Here is a 26290-nt window from a genome sequence, read left to right on the forward strand (position 1 = left end):
CGGCTCCGCCCAAAGTTGTCGAGAATAACCTGTAAATGATGCTTTCACTCGCTCCTGCAACATCCATTAGTTCTCTGTAGTTCCTGACATGAGCCTCATGATCAGAATTTGGATCCCCATAGTATTTAGGTATCGCGGGCGCTTTGATTCTGTGATCTGGAATGAATTCCCGCAACGAAGGGGCAAAAGGTGAATCGCTCTGGACCTCTGCTCTCGGCCTAGGCGAGTACCCCATTCGCTCCATCATGCTTCGTAATTGATCTTCTAAGTCAATATCGGGTATTCGCCGGACTTCTTCCATCCGCTGCTGGTGAATTCTGGGTGGCATCCACCCGCCCATCGGTGTTGAGACGTGTGCCTGTTGGGGGACTAACCGCTGTCCCGTTATAGGATCAAAGTTCCATGTGTGCTCTCGCCCAGGAGTCATCAACTCCGAATGTCTGTGAGGAAAAGGTTCCACTTGCTGTAGCGGAAGAGTGCCTTGCACTTCTGGCAACGGTTGGGATGGCTGCCAGGTCGGATGTATCGTCGTAATGAGATCTGGGTGCGAGTAGTTGCTCGGGTGGCTGTGTGGGTTTGTGCGACTACTCTGGCCCACTTGATTTGGCGCCTGAGATGGCTGCGGGAGGGCCGATATGACAGGGATAGTCGGTGATTGTGTTGAGATAACCACAGGTTCTTGAGGAGCAGCCGCCACGGCGGTATTGTGTTCGGCGAGGGCAGTTAGTAAATTAATCATTCGATCTCCAGCCGCCTGGCTCATGTTCGAAGCCAAGACTTGTCCTGCTATCTGCACGAAATCACTATTGGACATTTCCATCTCAGTTTGCACTTGGACTTCCAATAAGGGACTCAATTGTCCCGAAGGACCCGATGAGCTAGGCACCACAGGCTGTGTACTTGCAGGTTGCGAATTCGCAATCCGTGGTCCCCTAGAGTTCATACTGGTTGATCTAGTGGTAACGCCGGTCGTTCGTGATGGTTCTGACATGTTCTTCGCGTACCTTTAACCAAATGTTGGTAAAAAGGTCCACGCTCACCGCACCAATGATAATTTGCCGGATCCGATTTGATATTCTCTGCCAGAGTTACCTACAAAACAGACCCGGAGACAGGATCTCCGGGAAAACTCTCCGACGATCAAGTCAGTTTTTGTAAGAAGGTTGGTAATTTGACAATAGTATTGCGGGGAAAAATGTGAGCGTACCTTTTTCCCTCGTTCTTAAGGCCTTTTATAGGTGTTTTTTAGGTAACCGCCGAGGGCGGTTACTCCTTAGTGGGCCACGTTCTGAGGGCGGTTCCCCCTTTTTAGGCCATGTCCCTTTCGTGGCTTTCATGGCAACGAACGTGGTTCTGAGTGGGAGTCTTGATGCTCCGTTTAGGAATTCGGGGCGGTTACTCGCTTCACCCGTTTCCGCTTATTCGGGTCCCATTCGGGGCGGTTACTCGCTGCGCCCGCTTCCTTTATTCGGGTCTCATCCGATCTTAGACCATAGGTCTAAGTATGGGCTGGGCCTGCGAAATGAGTGTGACCCGGTTTAGCCTCGCGGGTCATCAGATTCTGTATATCGACTGTTTTCACTTTGCATCTGAGTTGTTATCTTCTTTAATTGTTTTGGGTTTTGAACTTGTGTTGTTTGGTTAATCTTACCAATTCTTTGATGAAGATACCCTCTGCTTCTTTACAAAATACCACAAACTCAAAGTTTAAGTTTCTAATTGCTTCAATTTCTATCTTGATTTTGCAATATTTTTGAATTTTTTGCATTATAAGTTGTGTTATTCATAAAAAATTCTGTGTTTTGAGCTTGTGTTTGATTACTCTGTTGTAATTCTTCAGATTCTCATTTTAAATCATTTAATCATCCAATTCTGCTTACCAATTAGTCTGGTTATATACGTATTCAGGTATGAAATACTCAGGGAAAAGAAAATGATTTTTATAGTATATATAGTTCGTTGTTTAATTGGACATTACATATTTTAGTGTGTAGTGTAGTGTCACTTCTTTGAAGCCTAATTGTAAAACTAGGAATTCACTGCGCAGCAAAAAGGTCAATAGGAAATTGTGTGAACTTGTTTCAACTAAGAACTCTGTATCACATATACTGCTTGCTGGTGGAGAGATGGTGCTGCGGTTTGGATTAATACAATTATATAATATGTCAAATGAAATTTTAGTGAAGATTAAATTCTAGGAGGAAGTGTTGATTTCTTAGGATTGAGAAGATATTTAATTGAGTTTTGAGAGTGTTTGATGAAATGTGTCACTAGCAAATTCAAATATTGTTTGATGGTCTGTTAAATGCTCAGACTTATTGATGATAATCTTATTACAAATGGGAATACTAAACACCTGATTTTGTATTAGCTAGTTTATTGAAGTTTATTCTTGATCATAGAGTGGATGAGCAAGGCGTGGGGTGAGAACAACTTGAAGTGGAGTTTTCTTCGGCAGGATTATACCTTGGCCTTCAGTCATATCCACAGCTTCATTTCCTGGAGTCGTAATGTGAAATGCCTGAATCAACCTTGCTAGACTCAACTGTATAATCTGCATTGCCAAGTTGGCCCCTGGACAAGACCGTCTCCCTCCACTAAACGGTAAGTACTCAAAATTCTTCCCTGAAATATCCAAATGTGATTGCTTTGTCAGAAATCTTTCAGGTATAAACTCATCAGGATCTGACCAAATATTGGGGTCTCTGTGCAGTTTCCAAAAATTTGTAAAGAGACGAGTTCCTTTGGGAATAAAGTATTTGGATATGTAGCAATCTTCAGCTGCCTGGCGTGGAACTCCTAAGGGAGCACCAGGGTATAATCGCATTGTTTCCTTAATCACGGCCCTCAGGTACTCCAATTTCTCAATATCATCAACTTTTACGCATCGATTCTTTCCAATTTTCTGGTCTAATTCTTCTTGAGCTCTCTCCATTGCATTTCTGTTATTCAACAAGTTGCATAACACCCATATTGTAGTGATTGCTGTGGTATCTGAGGCTGCAATAACAACTGCCTGCAATATGATAATATGGAGTTTAAAAGATATATATATATATGTATAACTTTTTTTGCTTATTATCAATTTGAAGAAAAAAATGAATTTGTTACCGTAATGGTTGCTTTGATTATAGTCTCTTGTTTAAGCCCTAAGGAATTATCATCCTCGATCACAGATAACATGACATCGATGAAATCTTTTCTATCTTCGTTTTCATTTTTCTTCAACTTATGCTCTTCTATCCAACTCTGTACAATTAAATCCACTTCCAACGTTACTCGCTTCATTGTCTTCACAATTCCTTTGACATCCAACCATCCAATGAACGGAATTAAATCTCCAGGAACAAACACAAAGTCTCTCATAATTTGTTGAAGAGAACGCACCTTTTCATCTTCTACACCACACGTAATGAATCGCTTACCTGCTACCATTCTCGTAACCATATTAAGCACAGTATTTTCAATACGTTCACTCATATTAATCTTTTCAGTAGTACTATTGTTGCATTCCAGATACATATCTCTGACCAAATGGCTTACCTCTGATTCTTGAACATAATTCAATAGCTTGATCCTCTGATTAGAAAGGAGCTCTACAGTAGCTAGCTTTCTCATATTGCGCCAATAGGTACCGTAGGGGGAAAAACCGTATGATGCATAGTTGTAGCCGATGATCTGACCTTGAGTTGATGGGGGTCGATATGCGAGGATCTTATCATTGATTGTGAAACATTCCTTCATTGCGTTGTGATCTGAAATTACAACTGCACGGTGCATTCCGAACCTCAAGGAGAAAATGGTGCCGTATTGATCAGCCATTTCGGCTAAGGTTATTGCAAGTGTTTTCTTGCCACCAAGATGATGGAGATGACCGATGATTGGCAGCCCTCCTGCTGGTTCTGGCACTAACATGATGTTGCTCTTGTTATAAGTTGCTGCTCTCCATATATTAGTTAGTACAAGTAGTAGAACTGTAAGTATAACGGCTGAAAATGAAATGATATTCAGATTTGAAGAAGCATCCATGATTGATGATTGATGATTGTAGTTTGAGAATGAGAAATTCAAGGATATATATAATTGTAGAATGTGCAGTTCCTTCCTGTTAACTTTAATAACGCAAATCTGCACTCTTTAATTTATATTCCAGTCAATTTGAGGGCTCTGACTAAATTAAATTCATGTCAGTTGGATGCCAGTTGGGATTTACAATCCAACCGATCAAACTCTCAATAATTGACATATTTTAAAATTTAATCTTGTAATCCTATAAAAACAATAATTTAATTAAATACATTAATTTGATTACAATAATAAGATTGTGAATTTTGATATTAGTATATTTTTCTAGTAGATATAATAAGAAAATAGCTTTAAGCTCCAAATGCTGGAATGAGTTATTATAACGTAACAAGATGGAGAGATTGTTTTGACATAATTAGTGTAACAATTGTGTTGAGTGAGGATTTATTTCAATGATAACAATAACATGGCTATGAAAGTGAGAGAAGATAAAATTTTCATATATCGAGAATTACTTTGTAATTTAGTCTAAGAATTGAATAAAATTGTTATATCATATAGTATCTTGGAATATACAAAGTGACGAGGAATATGAGTCCATAGTATAAGCCCGCCAATTTCAATCCTTTTTTGCTCGTTTAGAGAGAAAGGCCAACGGAGGAAAGGCTCGCTTAGCCAAGTGTCTAAAGATACTTTAGTTACTATATTATCCAAACTTTGTAAATAAGGAGACATCATTTATGGTAGTGGATTCAAATATTTCTCTCTTAATCTCATTGGTCATTAATATTTACTATATCTTCTCTTTACTGACTTGACCGTTGAAGTATTCTCAGGGATCGATCATGGTGCAGGGGGAGAACGATAGAGGAATTATGACTAATATTTCCATTATTTGGTGAAGTGAGCGTAGAGTAGCACACGATTCCTTCTTTATTTTCGAAATTCAACCCTCCCGTAACTACTTTTCTAGACGTATTAATGGCTGACGGTCAGAGATTCATATAAGATCTATGATTGGGTCTTAACTATCAACTTGAGCTTTTAGTTAAAACGATTTCATGACATGGTATCAGAGCCGCTTGGACCAAACGGTCGAGGGTTTGAATCATGACAACCTCGTTAATTTGTGGAATTAAAAATACATATTGAGATGAGCTTGTGTTGTACACGTTGCGTTGGACAGATGCTAAACTCGTTTAGCACATTAACGATACCTAAGGAAAAGGGGAGCATAACCCCATTCTCCTCGGTAAAATCCTATATATCCTTTTGGATTTTAGTTATCACTTGTTCCTTGATGGGCACTTCTGGGTGTTTAAATTCGAGATATTAGGAAATCAATTCAGCCAGAGAAACTTCATCTAGAGAAAAAGGTTGTTCGTAATTCATAAGCTTATGGATTATGGGTTTCTTAGACTTAGGATTGGAAGCCTTCTTACGCTAGGTTTCTTTTGACCCATGATAAACAAATAGAAAGGAAATTACAGAAAAATGGACTGAAAAAGGAACTTACTGGAAAAAGAAGGAACTTACTGGAAAAAGATGCAAACACTAAGAAAACTAAGAATTCTAGCGGGAAGAAATGAACAGAAACAAATTAAAGAACTTTTTACAGGGAGAAAGAGGAAAAGAAAATAGTGAGAAGTTGGTCCATCTGACACATTAAATATGATAGAACAACTGTCATACCAATCTTCCCACCAATCAATATAAGATAGAGAAACAATTGTAGGCCACTTAGATAAGCGTACAAGACAACGATATAAGTTCCAAGAAAAACACTTCACTGCACATACAGAAATTAGACGTGCGTAGAAAAGCCGAAGCAAAGACACATCATCACAGATCTCAACCATTAGACTGAACCCTAAATAATTCATGAAAAGAATAGGGGAGACTTATGATCCCGAAGGAAAAGAATATTGACTCGTGGAGTGTTGAGAACCTTCGGATCCAAACGACCCATTGAAGAGTGAGAGCATTTGGACCCATCAAAGTTCCAGCAACCATTTTCTATAAGGGAAACCCTCATGCCAGCTAGACGAGGCCGTTGTAGAAGACGTCTCCTAGTAGAAGACCTCTCCTAAAGGAAGACTTCTCCTGATAGAAGAATGATTCCTAATAAAAGAGGGATTCCTAAAAAAAGAGGGATTCAAACCAACATTATAAGTAGGCAGGTATGGCAAACCCTAGAGGTACATTAACATCACTATCATACAAGCATACTATTACCTTCAACCCTTTCAACCCTTGCTTACTTAGGTATCAGAGCGAGTTCGCCGGAATCCGGTCCCTTTTTAACTGTTTGTTCTGTCTTTTAGGTATCCTTCGTGAAGGTTCAGAAGGAGCTTCAGAAATTGTGGAACTTAATATCTATTCATACCAAAATGTATGAAATAAAAAATCCAACCCATATCAGTTAGATAAATCCAAGTTAAAAAATTTAGCTAATTTCACCAGGTTCTGAATTAGTAAAATTATTCTAACTTCAATTAAACCTAACAATTGGGTTCATATAAAACTGAAAACCCAAATTTTAGTTAGAGCTAATAATAGAAACAACACCTAACAACATATATTAAAAAGGAATTCAAATGTACAACATCTTTATTTTAGTTCTTTTGAATAAAAAAAAGGAAAAAACACGGATAAGGTAGCGAGGGGTGTGGAACCTGAGTAACGACAAAAAGAGAATTTCAACTCTCAAAATTAGGAACAAAATAACCACTACATATGGAAAAAAATTGAATGATTACCTTAAGAAACATAATGATTTCTTGTAATTTTTTACACATTTATGTTTCCTGATTTCAGTTGTTTATGTCTCTTCTATTTCCATCATATTTCTTCGATTGGAGATACCAAAGTCTGAATTCTCCCAATACTTAAAGAAAATACTACTAATATGGTTTATCAATAGAAACCACTCTAAAATAGAGCTGAATCTCTTCATGAGGATGTTTATAGAGGCAAAGAGAAAAGGTTTTGTGTAAATTTGAAGATTAAAGATCATGGAGAAAATGAATACACATTAGGGAAGCGGAGGAGGATGAGAAAAAGGAATGAATGAAGACATGTAAAAAAAATAAAAGGTTGTTACGCGTAATTGTAAAATGTGGCTATAGATATATGCATATACTAAAATCAACTAACAAAACTAGCACCGCATCTAGTTTATGAAATGGAAAGGGAAATTGATGAAACAAAATTTTCATTATTATCTCGTTGCAGGAACAAAATGTATTTATGTCTAGAGTTATGTAGAGAACATTAATGAAACATAGTCCCTTCCTAGTTAGCATTTCAAACAATAGCATGCTCACACTCCACCAATCAACAACGATTTTGGTTGTAAGTAATAACAAAATTAATACCAAGCTCACATCCGGAAAATGTGTCAAGAGACCACGATATGCTAGGGACTCCATCAATTATGGAATGGAGGTGATATCAGAATATCCAATTACTCTTTGTTTGCTTGCTTCATGTTACTTGAGAAGGAAGAACACGGTCAGACAGGGGCAAGAGTCCAGCAAACCCTTGTCAATGCTTAAGTCAGTGATGAGAATACTTAACTTGAAAGCAATTTTGTAGTAATGTTCAATGGGCTTAGGCTTGTTCGGTTAAGCCCAAGAAATTATTCAATAACATATCAGGAGCCCCCCCCCCCCCCCCCCAAAGTCTTTTGGAGAGCTCTTGAGGGCTTATTCGGCTACTTCAATTCTATCATTACTTCTGACAGTAATGATGTCATTATGACTTCCCTTTTTAATGTGCCCTTTTCCCCTGAAGCTTTTATTACATCTCAGTAATAAGTGCTTCGACAGGTTTAAGAAAAACTCTTCATTCTCTATTTTCTTCTATAAATTCAAACAATATCCGCAAACACATCTTTTCTTCTTTTTTCTGCAATTTCTGGCATTTTGGCAAAACTGTAAGTTTTTTTGAACTTTTACTTTCTTCAATATTCTGCAATTTTCTTTGATTCTCATGGCTCCTAAAGCTGCTACCAAGAAAGTTTGCCATTCCCAAGCTCCCGGAGATGCTAAAGAAGTTAACAAACCTAGAAGAGTTAATCCCAGAATCCTCGATCAACCTTCCGCCTTAACTAAAAAAAAGACCTCCAAGAGATAAGAGAACAACACGATTGGCTAGAGGCAATGCCTATTTCCTTTCCAAAATCGAACGAAAGAGCCCATAATCCTCCCTCCAAAGTGAAATTGGGGGTTTTACCCAATACCTGGAGTGGGAGATGACTTTTCCTCTTCATGAATGTGTCGTTTCGGTCCTGCAAGAATTTAACATATGCCCCTGCCAAATCACCCCAAATGCCCAATTGGAGCTCCTTAGCTTTAATAAAGTCTGTAGAGATCTTCAAATTCTACTAACTGGATCCTTGTTTCGGTGTTATTGGCGTCCGACTAAGAAAGATGATGAAGATATGGTGTACTAGACCCAATCTAAGAAATGAAGGCCCTTCATCAAAGAAAAGTTTCAAAATCACAAGGATTTTAAGCCAAAATGGTTTCAGGTTGAACCGAATAGAATAGATCCGAATAACCCTTACATCCAAGGCTTTCCCTTCGTCACCAAATGGAACACTGATCCGAAGTCCTCCTAAACATGGAAGCTGGAACGAGCTTTGATGCCAGACGAAGAGGCGGTGAAAGAGAAAATTAAGGCCTATAATTACTAATGGGATTATAAGGACATGGTTCATGTTTTTCAAACCGGAGGACAAACCTGCTTCTTTAGCCGAATCTAGGGCATCGTTTATCCTAGCACTGAGAAATTGGCCGAAGCCGAAGGTGACTTTTAATTTTTATTTGATTTGCTTTTTTCTTTTATTTTGCAGGTAAACTGACAATGTCTATTCATGATACAATCATAGATCGGCTAGGAGAGATGGAAAAGGAGCACGAAGCTGCCCTTCGCAATAAGGAGCCCAATTCTGAACATCGACCTTTAACACTTGATGGTGCTGAAATATTCGAAACACCACTTGATCAGCCACAAATCGTTGCTAGCACATCTTCACTTCCATTTGCACCTAACTCATCTCTTATTCCTACTCCTTGAGAGGAAATGACTCAAGATGTCTTCCTAACTCCTCCAACAGAGTGAATGTTAATCCGTCACCTTCTTTAGGTGCCTTTGGAGATACGCCAGCCATTCCGGAGCACAAAGTCAATGTTCAACCACAACCATTGACTTGACTTCCTCCTCCGAAGCAACCGTTTCCATTCCTACCTTGAACAAAGCCGCTGGAGACTATTCCGAAAAGAAAGACAAACTGAGGACCGAAGCTGCCTCATACTCGAAGAAACCAGCAATTGAAAGAAGCGGCTCTTTTCGTTATCAGATTCAGATGTATCTGATACTGAAAGGTTTCTTCGCTTCGAAAAAGTTTCGAAGAAGGAGCTTGAGCAAACCCGTTGGCTGAAACAACTGGTTGTCCCATTACCTGCCAACTGCCCGTTTTCCACCAAACGCTCTTTAACTTGGGGTATTGAGATAAACCCCTAGAGGCTGCCTCCAAGAAACGTAAGATTACCAAAGAGGAACGAACCAAATATAAGGCTGATCCTCGAAACCAACTTCCTCCTAGAGTCAACCCAAGAACAGTCTACCAAGTACTCGATTCGGTTAGCTTGGAAACTTTGGATATGTTTCACCAATATGATCGCCCCGAGGTATTGATTTCTCACCTATCTTTAATTTAAAAATGCCTTTTGCATGTGTTGATTATATTTTCTTTTTGCAGTTATGGCGCAAATTATTCAGAGAGAACATTTCCCTAAAAATCCTAGGAATTATTGAAGATATCTCTCGGCTTGCTGTGATGCCGAAAGACGTTGAATACTTTGAACAACTGAATTTATATTCAACTTATCGCTAAGTATTGGAACAAAAGTCAGCCGTAAGTTATACATTTCTTACCTTTTTGTTCCTTCAGGTATTTGCATCTTAACGACCCCATCTTTTCTTGATTTTCAGGATCAATCAGCTACTACTCTTTTGGTGGAGCAATATTGTCTCCTAATCGAAAAATACGAGCAGAATGAGCAACTTCAAAGGTAGATTTTGTTAAACACTCAGCATACTAATGCCTTGGACCTTTTGAAGAACAAACTGGTTGAAGCCCAAAAGGAAACTGAAAAAGTTGAAGCTGAGAAACTGACTGCTCAGAAAAATGAAAAACTAGATCTGTAGAAAGCTAGTGAGGATTCAGACTTGAACAAATTAGTTGGCCGTCAAGAAGAGACCATTCGGAAGCATTTGAAAACTTTACAAGTTCTGCAAGCAGACCATGATCGATTGAAAGAAAGAGATCAATCGAACGAAAATGCCATTAATCAATTTTTCAGTTGATCTGAATGCTCTTCACGAAAAGTGCAACAATTTTGAAGTTCTCCTATCAAGTGCCAAGGGTGAGATTGACGAAGAGAAAGAGCAAACCGAACTGGCCAACAAGGGTTTGAAAGTAGCCTAAGAATCTAATGCAACTTTGCGTGCAAAGATAGATTCTCTCAAGGTGGCGAATACTTTAAACATAGCCTCCTCCGCGTAAACAATCTCCAGCCTAAATGAGCAGATGAAAAGAGTTGTGAAAGATGCCAAGGCTTTGGGACTTAGCCGTTCCCTAAAATTTAGGGTTCAGTTTCTTCGTACTCTTTAGGAGAAATATCATGAGGCTGACTTTCAGTTATAGGTGAGAGTCTTCCCTCCAGAAGATCACGAAGATGTTCCTGAAGCTCCCCTTCCAGGGGAATTCCCGAATCCTTACTAACCTCTTCTTTTTCCTTGTAATGAAATTTTTATATATATATAAATTTGCACTTCTTCATTTGTCTTTATCGCTTGAATGGATGCTTATTTTTATAAATTTCAGTATCTTTGCTTAGAATGTATTTTTGCTTAATGATTGTGGCTAGAATCCTTGTAGCATGCATACGATTAACTTTAATGTAATCAATAAGAAATTCCAAACATATATGTTAAAATTGGTAAAATTCATCACTTCTATTGCATTCGACTGCTACAGAAAGCAGGATTTACAATGTTGATAAATTTACAAATGAAAGAATTAACAAAGTAAAAAATCACACTATGCATAGATAAGTTTAATGATAAAACTTTCTTAATGACACCACATTTCATGTTTTAGGAATGGGTCTTACATTCAACTCTTGAAGCTTATAAGTATGGGTGCCCACACATTCCGTAATTTGGAATGGTCCTTCCCAATTTCTGCCCAGCTTGCCTTTATCTTGCCTAGATTGTGAAGCTTCGACATTCCTTAAAACCAAGTCACCTTGGAAAAATTGTCTAGGCCAAACTCGTTTATCATGAGTTGCCTTAATTTTTTTCTTTTAAGCAACTGTTTTAATTGTCACTTGTTCTCTTCGTTCTTCAAGAAAATCTAGCTTCTGCCTCATTCATTCCTCATTTCCACCTACCAAATAGTAGATTGCTCTTGGACTAGGGCTTCCAATCTCAACCGAGATGAAAGCTTCGACTCTATATGTTAGGGAGAAAGGGGATTCTTCGGTAGCCGCTCTTGGAGTTGTTCTATATGCCCATAAGACATATCGTAATTCTTCTGCCCAAAAACCCTTTGCTTTGCCCAACCTTTTCTTCAAGCCTTGAACAATGGTCCAGTTTGTTACTTCGGTCATTCCATTACTTTGGGGATGGGCAATCAAAGTAAATCGAAGCTTAATGTGCAAAGCCTCACAATAAGACCGAAAATCATTGTAGTCAAACTACTTTCTATTGTCCGTGATGATGGTATGAGGAACACCGAATCTACAAAGATCATCTTCTCAAAGAATGTTATAATATGAGCTAAAATGATAGAGGCCATTGATTCGGCTTCAACCCATTTGGTAAATGGTCCACGGTTACAATTAAGAACTTTTTTCTAGCCTCTAGCCGTTGGAAATGCCCCCACGATATCAATACCCCACGTAGCGAAATGCCAAGTTGGTTGAATAACCCTCATAGCCGTAGTTGGGGATTGTATGATTGATGCAAACTGTTGTCATTCTAAGCACTTTCGTACTAGTTCAGCTGCATCCACAATCATTTTAGGCCAGTAGAACCCTTGTAGTTACGCCTTTCTTGCCGAAGCGTCTCTACCTTCATGAGCCCCCACAAATTCCTTCATGAATTTCTGATAGGATCAACTTCCCTTCATTGAAACCAACACACTTTAACCATGGATGGTCAAATGATCTTCTGTATAAAACATTGTCGATTACAAAATATCTCCCTGCCTTTCTCTGAATCTTGACCTGCTCATTTTTGTCCTCATGTAAGACACCTGTAATAAGAAAGGTGAAGATGGAATAACCATTCATTATCGATCGCCATGATTTGTGCTTGATTTATACTTGGGACGGTTATGTGCTCGATTCGGCAAGTGCAATATTTAGATCCATCTGGAGTCGAAACAAGTTTTGCCAAATAACCGGCTTCATCGTTTTCCTCTCTTAGAACCCTTTGGATTTCCAAGCTTCGGCCTTACTCTCCTGCAACAAACTTTAGACCAGAGCTAAGTATTTCCTCATAGTGTCTGTTCGAGTCTCGAAATTCTATGTAAGTTGATAGACCACTAGCCGAGAATCACTTTTCAAAATTGCTTTATCTGGCTTGATTATGTTGAGAATTCGAAGCCCTTGCAATAAAGCTTCATATTCAGCCACATTATTAGAAGCCATGAAGCCTAATGCAGTAGCGTACCGAAGCTTGATCACATGAGGACCTTGTACAGAGACTCCTATCCCAGCACCTTCTTTGTTAGAACTTCCATCCATATAAATCTCCAAACCTCAGAGAGTTTCGGGATAAGACTTTCATCCTCAGGAATTTCGACCAAGAAGTCTGCCAAAGCTTGTGCTTTGAATGTTTTCCTAGGCTCGTACTTGATATCAAATTTAGTCAACTTCAAAGCCCACTCTGCAGTTCTCCCAGAGGTTTCTAGTCTTTGTAAAATCTTTTGAAGAGGCATGTCAGTTCGGACTATGATTGAGTGGCTCTAAAAATAATGTCTGAGCTTTTGAGCAGTTATTACCACCCTATAAGCAAGTTTTTCCAGTATCAGATACCGAATCTCGGTAGCCCTTAAAACTCTGCTCACATAATACACAAGATTGCTCTGTGCCTTCTTCCTGAACCAGCACCATGCCTGTGGAGTCTTCAGAAACACTGATATATAAATACAGCATTTCCCTTGGTAAAGGTCTACTCAGGAATGGTGGGGAAGCGAAAAAGGCTTTCAATTGCTCAAAAGATGACTGACATTCCGCAGTCCATGCAAAGTCCTTCACCCCCTTCAAACTCTTATAGAATGGCATACATCTTTTGGCCGAACAAGAGATAAACCGACCTAAAGCATTTATCTTCCCATTCAACTTCTGGACTTTGTTAATTTTCTTAGGTGGCTCCATATCAACAATGGCTTGGATTTTATTTGGATTCGCTTCGATACCCCTCTGAGATATCATGAATCTAAGGAACTTTCCCGAAGAAACGGCAAAAGTACATTTTTTAGATTGTGCTCTTGTAAGGTAACGAAGACGGTAGCCAAATCTTCCGCATGTTCTACCACTGACCAGCTTTTCAAAATCATGTCATTAATATACACATCCACCTTATCACCAATAACATTACTGAAGATCTTATTTACCAGTCTCTGGTAAGTAGCTCCTACATTCTTCAGATCGGAGAGCATTACTTTGTACCCATATGTTCCTCCGTCTGTCCGAAAGCAAACATTGGCAATGTCATCCAGATTCATCGGGACCTGGTGATATCCAACTGCCGCATCCAGTAATGAATAAATAGCATACCCAGTAGTGGAGTTAATCAAAATATCAATACATGACAAAGGATAAGAGTCCTTTGGTCATGCTTTATTAAGATCAATGAAGTCCACACACATCCTCCATTTACCATTAGTCTTATTCACCAGCACAACATTAGCAATCCACTTTGCGTAGACTACTTCTTCTATATGCTTATATCTAACAGCTTTTTTACTTCGGATATGATAACTTATTGTTTATCCATTCCGTGATTTCTCAGTTTTTGTTTGATAGGAGTGGCATCCTTTTGGATATTCAACAAGTGCATCATAAGATCTGGAGATACTCTAGTTATATCGGCTGGAGACCATGCAAATGCCTGAACATTCATCTTCAGAGTGGAAATGATGTATGCATTCGATTGCTCTGGAATCTCCAAAGCAATCTGAACAGACTTTCCTTCCGCTAACCATACTGTCTCCATAGCTCCTAATGGCTTAGTCATTTCACGCTCTTCTTCCACATGATCCTGTGTTGGCTTCATTTTTAATGAAGCCATATAGGTTTCCTATGCCACCACCTGGTTGCCTTGTGCCACTACCATACCCTTCTTGGTTGGAATCTTCCAAGCCAGATGATGAATAGATAAAGAAGCACTATTAGATTCTGATAAGAGCGGACGCCCTACGATGACATTGTATAGCAATACTGAATCAATTACGAAAAACTCAACTTTGGAATGCCACTTTACTAGCCCATCACCAATAGAGACTTGTAAATATGCACTACCCGGTAAAGGTATATAGTGACCAGAAATCCCCACCAATAGTGATAGAGTGAGAATCAACTGATCGTGATCAAGTTTTAATGCTTCATAAGCTTTTCTAGTAATGATGCTCATAGAACTGCCTGTGTCAATGAATACCCTACGAACCTTGTATTCTTCTACAGTAATCTCAATTACCAAAGCATCGTTGTGTGCTTGTCGATTGAACCTGTCGAATGAAAACTCACCCTTAGAACTGGAGATTATTTCCTTGCCCTTCTCCATCCTTCATCTTTTAGTAAAACGATCCTCCCCATGTCCTCGTGCTATAACATTTATAACTCCCCTAGGAGCATGCTCAATATGTTGCTTATCTTTAGGCTCCTTACTCTTGATGGCATTTTTTAGAAACCTATCCAGTTTGCCTTCTTTAGCCATTTTGTTTAATTTGGCAGCCAACTGCCTGCAATCTTCAGTATCATACCCTTCACTCTTGTGGAATTCACAAAATAGGCTATTATGTCTTCGGCCTGAAGTCTTGAGCTACGGTGGATACTGTATATGTTGCCTATTGATCTCTACCCAGTACAAAACCTCCTTTATAGGTGCATTCAAGGGTACATAGTTGCAATCCACGTGTTCCTTAGACCACTTATGTTCCTCCTTACCCTTGTCATTCTTCCCCTCATTTGGCTGATGCATTGAACTCAACCTTTCTTTCAACAAAGGATTCAGACGATGGCCATCCCACTTGACAAAATCTCTAGCTCTTCTTATTAGAACGGGAAACGTCTAAGGTCTTTGAGTGGTTAACTCTTTAGATAAATCTTTGCTTCAGCAGTTACCTGCCATGGCTTCAACTGCCCCTAGGGGTGGGCACGGTTCGGTTAATCGGTCCATTAGGTAAAAAAATTAACCGAACCGTTATCAACGGTTTTTTAACCATCCAAACTGAAATCGGTCTATATCAATCGGTTAACCATCAACCGGTAAACCATTAATTTCGGTTAGGTTTTTCGGGTTAACGGTTTTTAACCAATTCTCACTAGTTAAACAAAAATCAACGGTTACATTTTTACCCAAACCTAAATTTTTAAACAATATTAAAATACACATGATTTCAAAAATTCAAACGAAATGAATTCATATAAAAGTTTAGAATTCAAACATAAGTACCGAACTAAAAAATAATCCATCAAGTTTACATTAAAACATAAAGAAATGTAAATAATATTTCGTCAAAGTACTTATTATAACATAAAGCAGTATAATATATGTTATATATTTATATTAATATATGTTATAATCTATGTTATAATCTATGTATTTATATTAAGCGGTATAATCTATGTATTCATATTTATATTTGTCTTGCCTTTATCGTCAAATGGCCTATATTTTTTTAAAAAAAAAATTATATTTATTAAACGAGTCGTTTAATCGTTAACCGCAGTTTTTGAACACTCTAACCCGAAACCGAAACTGATACCAATACCTATCTATTTTTTTAACCATTAAGAAAACCACCAGTTCGGTTAACCGCTTTTTCCGGTTCGGATTATCGGTTTTCAGTTCGGTTACCGGTTTGACCGGTTTTTTTGCCCACCCCTAACTGCCCCGTCCATATTCACATTTTTTTTATCTGAATTGCTACTCTCTGAAAACGTTCCACCCATTCCTTCAGTGACTCACTTGGTTCTTGAACTAAATAGTTCAGATCCTACATGGTTTTACTTTCGAGAATGAAAGTGATGAAATTATCACAAAATTCTTGAGACATATGCTTAAAGGACCGAATAGATCTAGGAAAGAGCTGATTATACCAATAAGCAGTCAAATCTCTCAAGGTTGTTGAAAAGAGTCTGCACATGAGTGCATCCGTGGCAGTAGTGGTCTAGAGTGCTCTTTAGAAATTCTTGACGTAAATAGTAGGATCGGTCATACCATTATAATCTTTCAACAAGGGATATTTAAACCCCCTAGGCATTGGTTGACCCATGATGTCAGCACTAAACGGAGTTTCGGTCTCTATTGCTGCCGAACCTTTAGTGTGAAATCCTTTATCCTTCATTGTCTGCCAAAGCTCTCCTTTGATGAGACTCAAAACTTCCTCTTCCAGTGAAAACTCCTTTTCCTTTTGCTTCGATCGCTCTAAGCCACGCCGATCGGGAGATTTGGATACTCCTGAGTTTCTTTTGTATGCCTCATAGCGCCAAATCAAAGATTCGATAAAATCATGACGATCATTCCTTCATCGCTTCGGGGACTTTGAATATCCTCTTCTCGCCACCAGCTTCAGTCTGACAAGAGAAAGTGTGTGACGACGTCCTCGATACTGAGGACCACTATACCTCTTTCTAGACCTGCCCCTTCCAACCTCTGGATGAGATTCTTCAGAAAGATTTCTCTTCTTAGGACATATTTTCATTGTGTGATGTCCAATAGGACAGGCAACAGAACTGCCTCCTTCTTCTTATCTCCCAGCCTTCTTTGCCTCCAACAGCTCTAAACGCATAACCTCCATCTGTGAAGCATGCTCAGCACGAAGAATATTAATTGATTCTTGTATAGATCCCATGTTATAAATCAAATGCTTCATAAGATTATCCATGAAAACAATGTTGCTCCGGATCTAATGATCCCAAACAAGCCTCAATTCGCTGATCCAAAACTGTTGTAACAAAAATAAGCAGAATCAGATGATTGCTGGAATCAAGCAAGCCACGATTGTGAGTAGCTGAAGAACTAGGCAAGTCCTCCATTCTCTGAGTGAACAGAGCTGGAGAATGAACAACCGGCTGAACGATTTGCGGAGTAACCTATTAAAGAACAAGCTCAATTGAGGGTCGAATGATAGAAGAGTGAACATAGACCATCTTGTTACGAGATTCAATCCACGCTCATGGCACCAAGTGATATCAGAATATCCAATTACTCTTTGTTTGCTTGCTTTAGGTTACCTGAGAAGGAAAAATATGGTCAGATAGGGGCCGAAGTTCGGCAAACCCTCTCTGATGCCAAGTCAGTGATGAGAATACTTAACTTGAAAGCAGTTTTGTAGTAATGTGTTGTAAAGAATTATGTACATGAGGTGATGATTTCCACGCTATTTATAGATAATTGTTTACCTCTTGGTTTGTGCCTTTGTACACGTGTCAGTATATTATAGGTTCGACCCCTATAATTCCATAATATTTTGAATTGAGCGTGTGTATTGACATCTGAAAGCTCCTTTCCATCATTTCTTCTGGAAAGGTCCTTCTTGATGGATGGGTTGGCCTAATGTTATAGCTTTCAATGGGCCTAGGCTTGTTCAATTAAGCTCATGACATTATTCAATATCATATCAGGAGGGATACCACAAGGTTATTGATTCCATCCAAGTTAGGATCAAATACCTATAATGCTTGAGAGTTAACTTTAGTCCCAAACTATCTTAGTTAGTTCTAGTTGGTTTGAAGTTGGATTATGAAAATTTTGGTTAGTTTCTAATTATTTTTCTAGATGTTAACTCTTTGAGAATATTATGTTTTGAATGTTGATTTGTTTTACTATTTATGAATATTAATTATGGTTTATTATATGATTGAAATAAATTATATTATGAATAATTAATTATCCAAAAAGCTTTAATCTTATTCATGGATTGAACTAATAATGCTTTTATAATAAAAAAAAAATCAACACGAAACTTTGAATAACATCCTCATAATAAGTTGCGAAACGAGTTATATCCTGTAATTTCCTTCTCTATGCATAAATATCTAGTTAAATAGATCAAAAATTAGAGTGTAAAGGGTAATTTGAGACAATCTAGATATCACTTTGGAATCGAAATCTAATGTGAAAACCATATTAGATAGATTTAGCTTGCGTAGAGAACATGTGTATATTGTTTTTAGAAACTTTTTAATAAATCGTGCAATAAATCATTATAGATCTGACATTAACAATGGCTTCAACTAAATCCATAGTAGTTGAACTCAACAAGAACCTCAAACTTAATGGGGATAACTATGAAGTTTGGAGTATTAGGCTAACATATGTCCTAGAGGAGCAAGAGGTCGTTGAACCATTCGAAACAATTATGGTTGAACCTAAGGAAGGTACTAGTTCTCAACATAGGAGAGATAATGACATTTATCTCACGTGAAAAAAGAAAGACTCCACAACCCGCATAATCTAGCATAGTATGATGAAACATGACCTCATTAAGCAATAGTGTAAGCGTGAGAATACCAAAGACATATGGGACACCTTGAAAAGAAATAATAAAATTATAATAAACTAGATATATTAAACATTCAGATGAATCAGATGATAAAAAAAAATATCTAGACACCTGATGAAATCATTCTCCCTAAGAAAGATTTTGCTGCAATAGACAATTGTCTCCCAATATACATTAGAAGTATGAGTAGAACTCTAACCATATGTGTCGAATCATCACTGAAAAACTGAGAAATAAGACGAATAAATCGAAACAAAAGTTGAAGGCGCTGAACTAAATTTGCCAAAGAGGAATTTTTATGTATTACGAATGAGAAAAAAACCACTCTTATAAGCTTGGAACATTTTTTCCTCAATTAATTCAAGAACTAATTCACTTAGGGGGCGTTTGGTTCACAAGGGGTAAGGGAAAAGGAATAAAGAAATGGAAACTAAAGGAAAGGAAATGAATAAGCATTCATACCCCTATGTGTTTGGATATGTTTAGGAAAGGAAATGCAATTCCACTCCATTCCCTTTGTGGATGTTTGGTTCAAATAGGGAATCAAAACTTTTTTTTTTAACTTCATATATAATCAAAAAAAGAAAAAATTCAACTCTTTTACTATAGTTTCCATAAAACGTGAAATAACTTCATATATAATCCCAAAGAATCCAAAACGTCACTCACTTGCTACCCTTATTGATAATAATATAAAGTTCATAAAAGTTAAAATTTAAACTTAACAAAGTTCATACAAATTTAAAAAAAAAAAACAAAAGGCAATAGTCTTTTAAGCATAATACTTCATCACCGGAAAAAGTTTAAGCATCTTCATTGTCCTTTTCACCAAGAAAATATTTGACAACAATTTTTATACATACATGTGCCTCTATTAATAAAATATAAGAATTAAATCAAAAGATAATGAAATAGAGGAAACTGAAATAAAATTAATCAAAGAAAATACATAAACATTATATTTAAAAAGAAAATAATTATTTTAAAATAATTAAAAATAAATATTAAAACTGAATAATATGATAAAAGAAAAAAATTTGGTCAAAATTATTTTGCAGGGTAAAAAGGTAAAAATAAATAAGTATAAGGATCAAAAGTGAAATTAATCTAGTGATAAAAAAATATAAATAAATAAATATAAGGATTAAACAAAAGTAAAATTTAGTCAAAAATATTTTTTGAGTAAAAAAATTAAAAATATATAACGAAAATGAAATTAATCCAAAGATAAAGAAATGTAAAAATAAAAAAATATAGAGACCAAAATAAAAATAAAAAAATAAAATAGAGAGTAAAGTAGAATTTTATAAGGAGTGTAGAAGTTTAAGTTAGAAAGAGAGGGGAAATGAATGGGTTAGAGGAGTTAGGGGTAAACCCAAAACTAAAAAATGGCAAATGGAATCATTGAATTAGCAAAACAAACACCAACAAAGGGAATGAAGCCCTCCTTTTCCCTTACCCTTTCCTGAAACCCCCAAACCAAACGCCCCGTTAATGATACTTCAAAAAAAAAAAATTTATTTAATGAAAAATGAATCTTACTAAATATAATTGAATTTAGTATTTTTTATTTAATTTAATTGAATTTTAAGTTTCAAAATTTATTGATACATGTGTAAATTAGTATAATTCAATTTAGTCTAATTAAGTTTCCATATTTAAACCAATCTTGTAACTGGTTATAATTCAATTTAGTCTAATTAAATTTCCATATTAAAACCAATTTTGTAACTGATTTATGTGTAACTCATTATAATTCAATTTAGTACGTTTAACAATTTAATTTGATTGAATTTTCAGTTTAAATTTTTTATTGATTTATGTGTAAACTGATTATAATTCAATTTAGTCTAATTTAAGTTTCCATATTAAAACCAATACTTCAAACCATTTGTACGTTTTATAATTTAATTTAATTGAATTTTCAGTTTCAAATTTTTTATTGATTTACGTGTTAATATAAAATTTATATACTATTTTATTTCTTTTTTCAAGTTCTTAGTTTAAGCAATGAGGTGCTTATACAGATTTTGACTCAAATGAATTATTTATGCTTATGGGTAGGAATACAATAATGCTTTCTGCAAAAAGAAATTTCCACTTTGTTTTTTATTATCTTTTTTACATTCATTTTAGGCCTGCATTTTTCGTATTATGTCGACAAATATATAAGAATGTGAATTGGAAAAAGATTGCAAGTTGATAGAGAATTTGAGGTTTCGTACTTGGAGACAAGATTTAGTAATTAGTCCCCCCAAATATTTAACAATGAATTAATCTAGCTATTTAGTAAAAATACCTAAAAGATTTTTTTTTAGAAATCATTAAAAAAATATATAAATACCTTAATATAAATTAAATTGGTCTAAATAAGCCTTGACATTTAATTATCAAAGTTCATATTTTAATTAAAAAATCATTCAGTCAAGCTAAAGAACAAATGTTTATACCATTTTAAAAAACAAAAAGGAGTTATTCAATATTATTATTTTGGTCAAACTTTAAATTGGTAAACTTCGAAACCTTTTATTACTATTTTGACTGTTTTGGTAATAAACGGTCACAGTATATTAAGAAACATAATTGATATTTATGAGAATATGGAAACTGCATTAAGGCAGCAGTTTTTCCTAGTACAATCTAGAAACTAAGCCTAAAATTGCGCTTTATATTTAAGCACAATCTAAAAACTAAGTTCAAGCATAAACCCTATTTCTTCTTTGCTCAACTTCATATTTAAGCATAAAAACTCCTTTTCTTCTTTGCTAAACTTCATATTAAGCATGAAGAGGAAGTTTGATTCCGAGCACTTAAATGGAGGAGAAGAAGAACCAAACTTGTATAATCATGGAGTAGCATGGTTCAGAGGGCGGCTTCTTGGTAAAGGAGGGTTTGGGTCTGTTTATTTGGCAGAATTGAAAAACCCCAACTCACCAAACATGTTTTATCCGGAGTTAATGGCAATCAAATCAGCCGAGATTTCTGCATCAAGTTCACTACAAAAAGAGAAACAAGTACTCAATAATCTTGTTAGTTGTCCTTATATTCTAGAGTGTTATGGTGAAGAAATGACTACCACTAAAAATGGACAAATGGTTTATAATGTTTTACTGGAATATGCTTCTGGAGGAACCCTAGGTTCTCTCATCAAGCAATCTGGCGGTTTGGGATTACCTGAATCAAATGTGAGGAGATACACAAGATGTATACTTAAAGGACTTGATTATATCCATAGTCATGGATATGTTCATTGTGATTTGAAGCCGGATAATATCTTGATGGTATCTGGTGATGAAAATAAGGATTCCTTTGTCCCCAAGATTGGGGATTTTGGGCTGGCTAAGAGGAATAAAAACATAAAATTTGATCCTAATCATGGAGGGACCGCTCTTTATATGGCTCCGGAGACTGTAATGGATCGGATTCAAGAGCCTCCATGTGATATTTGGGGGCTTGGATGTATTGTTTTTGAGATGTTAACTGGGAAAAAGGTTTGGAATCCAGACATGAAAAAGGATGAAATTTTTGAAAAGATCAGTGACCCTAATGAATTGCCTAAGATTACTCCACAGATATCAGATGAAGGGAAGGATTTCATGAAAAGGTGTTTTGCCAGAAACCCCATGTTTAGGTCCACTGCTAGGAAGCTACTGATTCATCCTTTCATATTAGCATCAGAATCATATGATGAAGAAAGAGTTTCCTCATTATCAAATTCTGACGATGAGCGCTACAGTTCAAGCTGTTCAGAAGATTGGAGCTTTACATCAGATGGTGAAGAGGGCTATACTTATGATTCTCCTTCTCAGACAGATGATGGGTAAAGATCAATAATAACTACCTGGAGTTTCCAAAACCATGATCCAAAGTATTATAGTCAATGATATGCAACTTTATATGAGTTACAAGTTATAGTATTCACAGTAATTTCCATATAAATTGCAAATTTCATATATAATTCACAGTAATTTTGATCACAGAATTTCTTTAAGAAAGATGTAGCTATTTATCAAGTCTTAACAATTTGCAATTCCTGAATTTGGTTTCCAATTGGAAGTAGAACATAACATATAAATTGTAATAATGGAGATGATTTCAAGTGAATTGGGTTGCTTAATGAAACAATAAAATGCTATATGCACAATTTCATGTACTATTATTTAATTATTGTTTTCTTTTTCTTTTATCAGTAATTCTTAGCATAAGTGTTGTCCTATAATATCAACTAGGACGACTCCCTCGCGTTGCTTCGGATATTTGAAAGAGATAATTTACACTTAGAACAAAATTAATAAGAAGAATAAAAAAATATAATAACATAATTTAAAGAATTATCTAGGAATATATCATGTTAAAAATTAAGAAACATGATGGCTAAATATAATAGTTACGAAAGTTATCATCAAACCTAACATATAGTTTCATTTGAAGACATTTTTAAAAGTCTTATGCACAATATGAGATGATGCTTTGAAAACCTTTTTAAGCTACAAACATAACTCAATAAAAAGAATATTCAATTCGTAATATGGTGAGAGAGTAGGTAAAATTCAAATTTGAATAACAAATAGAGATAAATTAATCTTTCACCATAGTTAGCCAAGTTAAATTGGAAAGTAATCAATCATTTTCATCCCATCTTTAACTCATTGTACACGTATTTTAATCCAATTGATTCAATCAAAACAAATTTGATAAAGACAAATCAATATCATTTGTGCTTAAATCCCTTGTTGGATCGTTATGCTTATTCATCCTCGACCTTGAATGATGCAAAATTTATAAGGTCTATATTTATTTGAATACTTTAAAAGGTTTAAATTTATTATAAGAAATAATTTTATACATTTTCTGGATGTGATCAATTATTTATATACGTTTGTTAAAGAAAAAAATGACTAAATTGGAAAAATAAAATTGCTAAAAATAGAAGAGAAAAAAAAAGACTCACGTGATTGACCATCTCTCAGTGAGGCCAACTCACGTGGTATTTGTCGCTATGCAATATCAAATGGTAATTTAATTTATGTGCATACTACAAAATTACTTACTCCTAATAATTAAATAATTATTTTAAAAAAATATTAATAATTGGTTGGCTCTTTCGTGAGAAATTGCGGGCGTGCCAGATAATTATAGTATTATCAAACTATGGAATGAAATTGAGTGCGCTTTCTAACTTCTACGTAACAAACGATTGTAAAGAATAAAGAGACCGAAAATTCCTAAAAGATTCGATTATCAAAACGATACCGACCCTACAGAAATGATTGAACAACAAATAAAATAAAAAATGTACTGGGAAATGAATGAACTTTGGATCTGAAAATTAAATCTAAGGGAACAATTGAGAATTGTAAAAGATGCTGAAGTCTAAGGATAATTTGCTAGAGTTTTTGCTTGGGTCTCTTGAGTTGTTGAGTTGGCGAGTTGGGCGTTGTCATCGTGATTTCTTCCTTTTATAGACGTTGGAAGTAACTTCATATTTCTTTTCACTAATCCACGTTCTCCACCACATTGAGTAACCGCTCCACTTTGACTTCCACGATGAAATTGATTATGACGCTTTCTACCTTTCCTGCATTCTAATTGGCTCACAAAATACACGTTAAAATATTAAATGGCATTCTGATTTCTCTTTTAATTTACCTTATGTTTCCTCTAAGGTTCACCTTAGGAAATTGGTTTCCCCTAAGATTCACTCTTAAATAATCTATTTAGACGTAAGTTAGGCCAATTAATATATTAACAATATATAAGTGCCAAAAAATTAAATTATGGTGCAAACAATAATTAATTAATACGTGTCTCTCATTAATATTTGGGCGTCCACCCATTGCAGCAGTCTCCATTCATTTCTATTTGGTAAATTACACTCATGGCCACTGAACCTCAATTCTTAACAGTATGACCACTGAACTTTATATTTTTTTAACACCAGTGGCCACTCAACACCTCAAAAATCGTTGACGGCCTCAAAATAAAAAATTCGAGGAGTTAATGACATTCTAAGAAAACTTTAGTTCTTGAATTTTTTTGTTTTGGGGTCATTTAGGTGTTGTTTGGTTAGAAAAGAGAGAGTAAATTTTTAGAGAGAGAAAGCTCAAAAAGTGTGGTTTCATAGTAAATGTCGTTCTGAACAACTTTAATTCTTGAATATTTTCATCTTGAGAACTTAGTTAAAATTGAGTGGTCACCGATGTTAAAAAGTCTAAAGTTCAGTGGTCATACCGTTAAGAATTGAAGTTCAATGACCATAATGTTAAAATGGGTAAAGTTCAGTGGCCATAGATGTAATTTACCCTATTTCTATACATTTATCCCTTCCAAAGAAGCTACGTCGTTTTTGAAGTAGATAGATGGTCAATTTGTCAAAATTATAAGGATATAATTGGTATCTAAAATTTCTAAATTGATTGCATTTTACTGTTGATATCCCACTTCTATTTTTTTTTGAAAGAATAAAGAATTATATTAACTTGAATCAAAGAATAAGACATCGATGAGGAAAGGTGGTGGACATGCCCACTCACCCCAATCAGACCTAGAACTAACAGCTTTTGCTAAAGAATGAGCTGCCAGATTTGCTGATCGTTTTATGAAAGAGATCGAAACAGAGTTCAGATCTAGAAGAATAGAACAACAATCTTGTATAACATCAGATAAGTAAGAAAAATTGAAATCTTTGGATTGAATTGCTTTTACCACGTTGAGACAGTCGGATTGAACTTCTACCTGGGATAGATTAAGAGCTTTTAGCCAACTAAGTGCTTCCCGTATTGCCATTGCTTCAGCCAAACTCGGATCTGTTAAATCAGCTAAACCTGCTTTCCTAGCATGAGTGCACTCTCCAAGGTGATTTCGTATTAACATTCCAGCGGAACAAAAAGATGAATCAGCTTTAATTCCCGCGTCGACATTACATACCAGGAAGCCTGGGTTCGGTTTTTGCCATTTGACTGGTCTGATAGGGTCGGTGGAGCTGCTGTTTGGTGCCCGGGTCTGAGCTTCCTTCCAAGCCATCTCTCCTGTCTTAGCTGTCAATAAAATCGAACCGGGTAAGCTGTATTTTTTATTCCACACTACCTGATTCCGGTATTTCCAGATATTCCACAATAAAACTGCTGTTGATTTCGCCACCTGTAGGGATGAGTTTAACAGACTTCCAAACCAGCAAAAAACATCAGCAATGTATTCCATACGATTATCAGAAAAGAACAGGCCCCATAGTTATTTCGCAAAGACACAAGAGATGAAGATATGAGTTTCGTCTTCCCCGACTAGATTACATATGGGACAGCGATTTGGTAGTGAACTATGATGCTTTTCCAGATATGACATGGTCGGTAAACAACGCGAAAATAATCTCCACAAGAAATTCTTAACTTTCGGTGCCACATGCAAATTCCAAATTAGTTTCCAATTGATAGTGTTCGACGATGATGAGATTTCAAC

At 36.2% G+C, this 26290-nt stretch overlaps 2 protein-coding genes across 2 annotated transcripts; one reads left to right on the forward strand and one right to left on the reverse strand.

Annotated features, from left to right (window-relative positions):
• Positions 1 to 2386: 2386 nt before the first annotated feature.
• Positions 2387 to 4029, reverse strand: LOC136229739 (cytochrome P450 CYP82J17-like). The gene is made up of 2 exons (XM_066018638.1): positions 3112 to 4029; positions 2387 to 3016 (listed from the first exon to the last, which is right to left on the reverse strand). Exons 1-2 carry the CDS (start codon positions 4027 to 4029, stop codon positions 2387 to 2389), a joined length of 1548 nt encoding a protein of 515 aa, XP_065874710.1.
• Positions 4030 to 21618: 17589 nt separating this feature from the next.
• LOC136229740 (mitogen-activated protein kinase kinase kinase 20-like) lies at positions 21619 to 22659 on the forward strand. Its single transcript, XM_066018639.1, has one exon. The coding sequence runs from the start codon at positions 21619 to 21621 to the stop codon at positions 22657 to 22659; it is 1041 nt and encodes a 346-aa protein (XP_065874711.1).
• The last annotated feature ends 3631 nt before the right edge of the window (positions 22660 to 26290 follow it).

Source organism: Euphorbia lathyris, chromosome 5, assembly GCF_963576675.1.
Source record: "Euphorbia lathyris chromosome 5, ddEupLath1.1, whole genome shotgun sequence".
Classification (NCBI taxonomy): domain Eukaryota; kingdom Viridiplantae; phylum Streptophyta; class Magnoliopsida; order Malpighiales; family Euphorbiaceae; genus Euphorbia; species Euphorbia lathyris.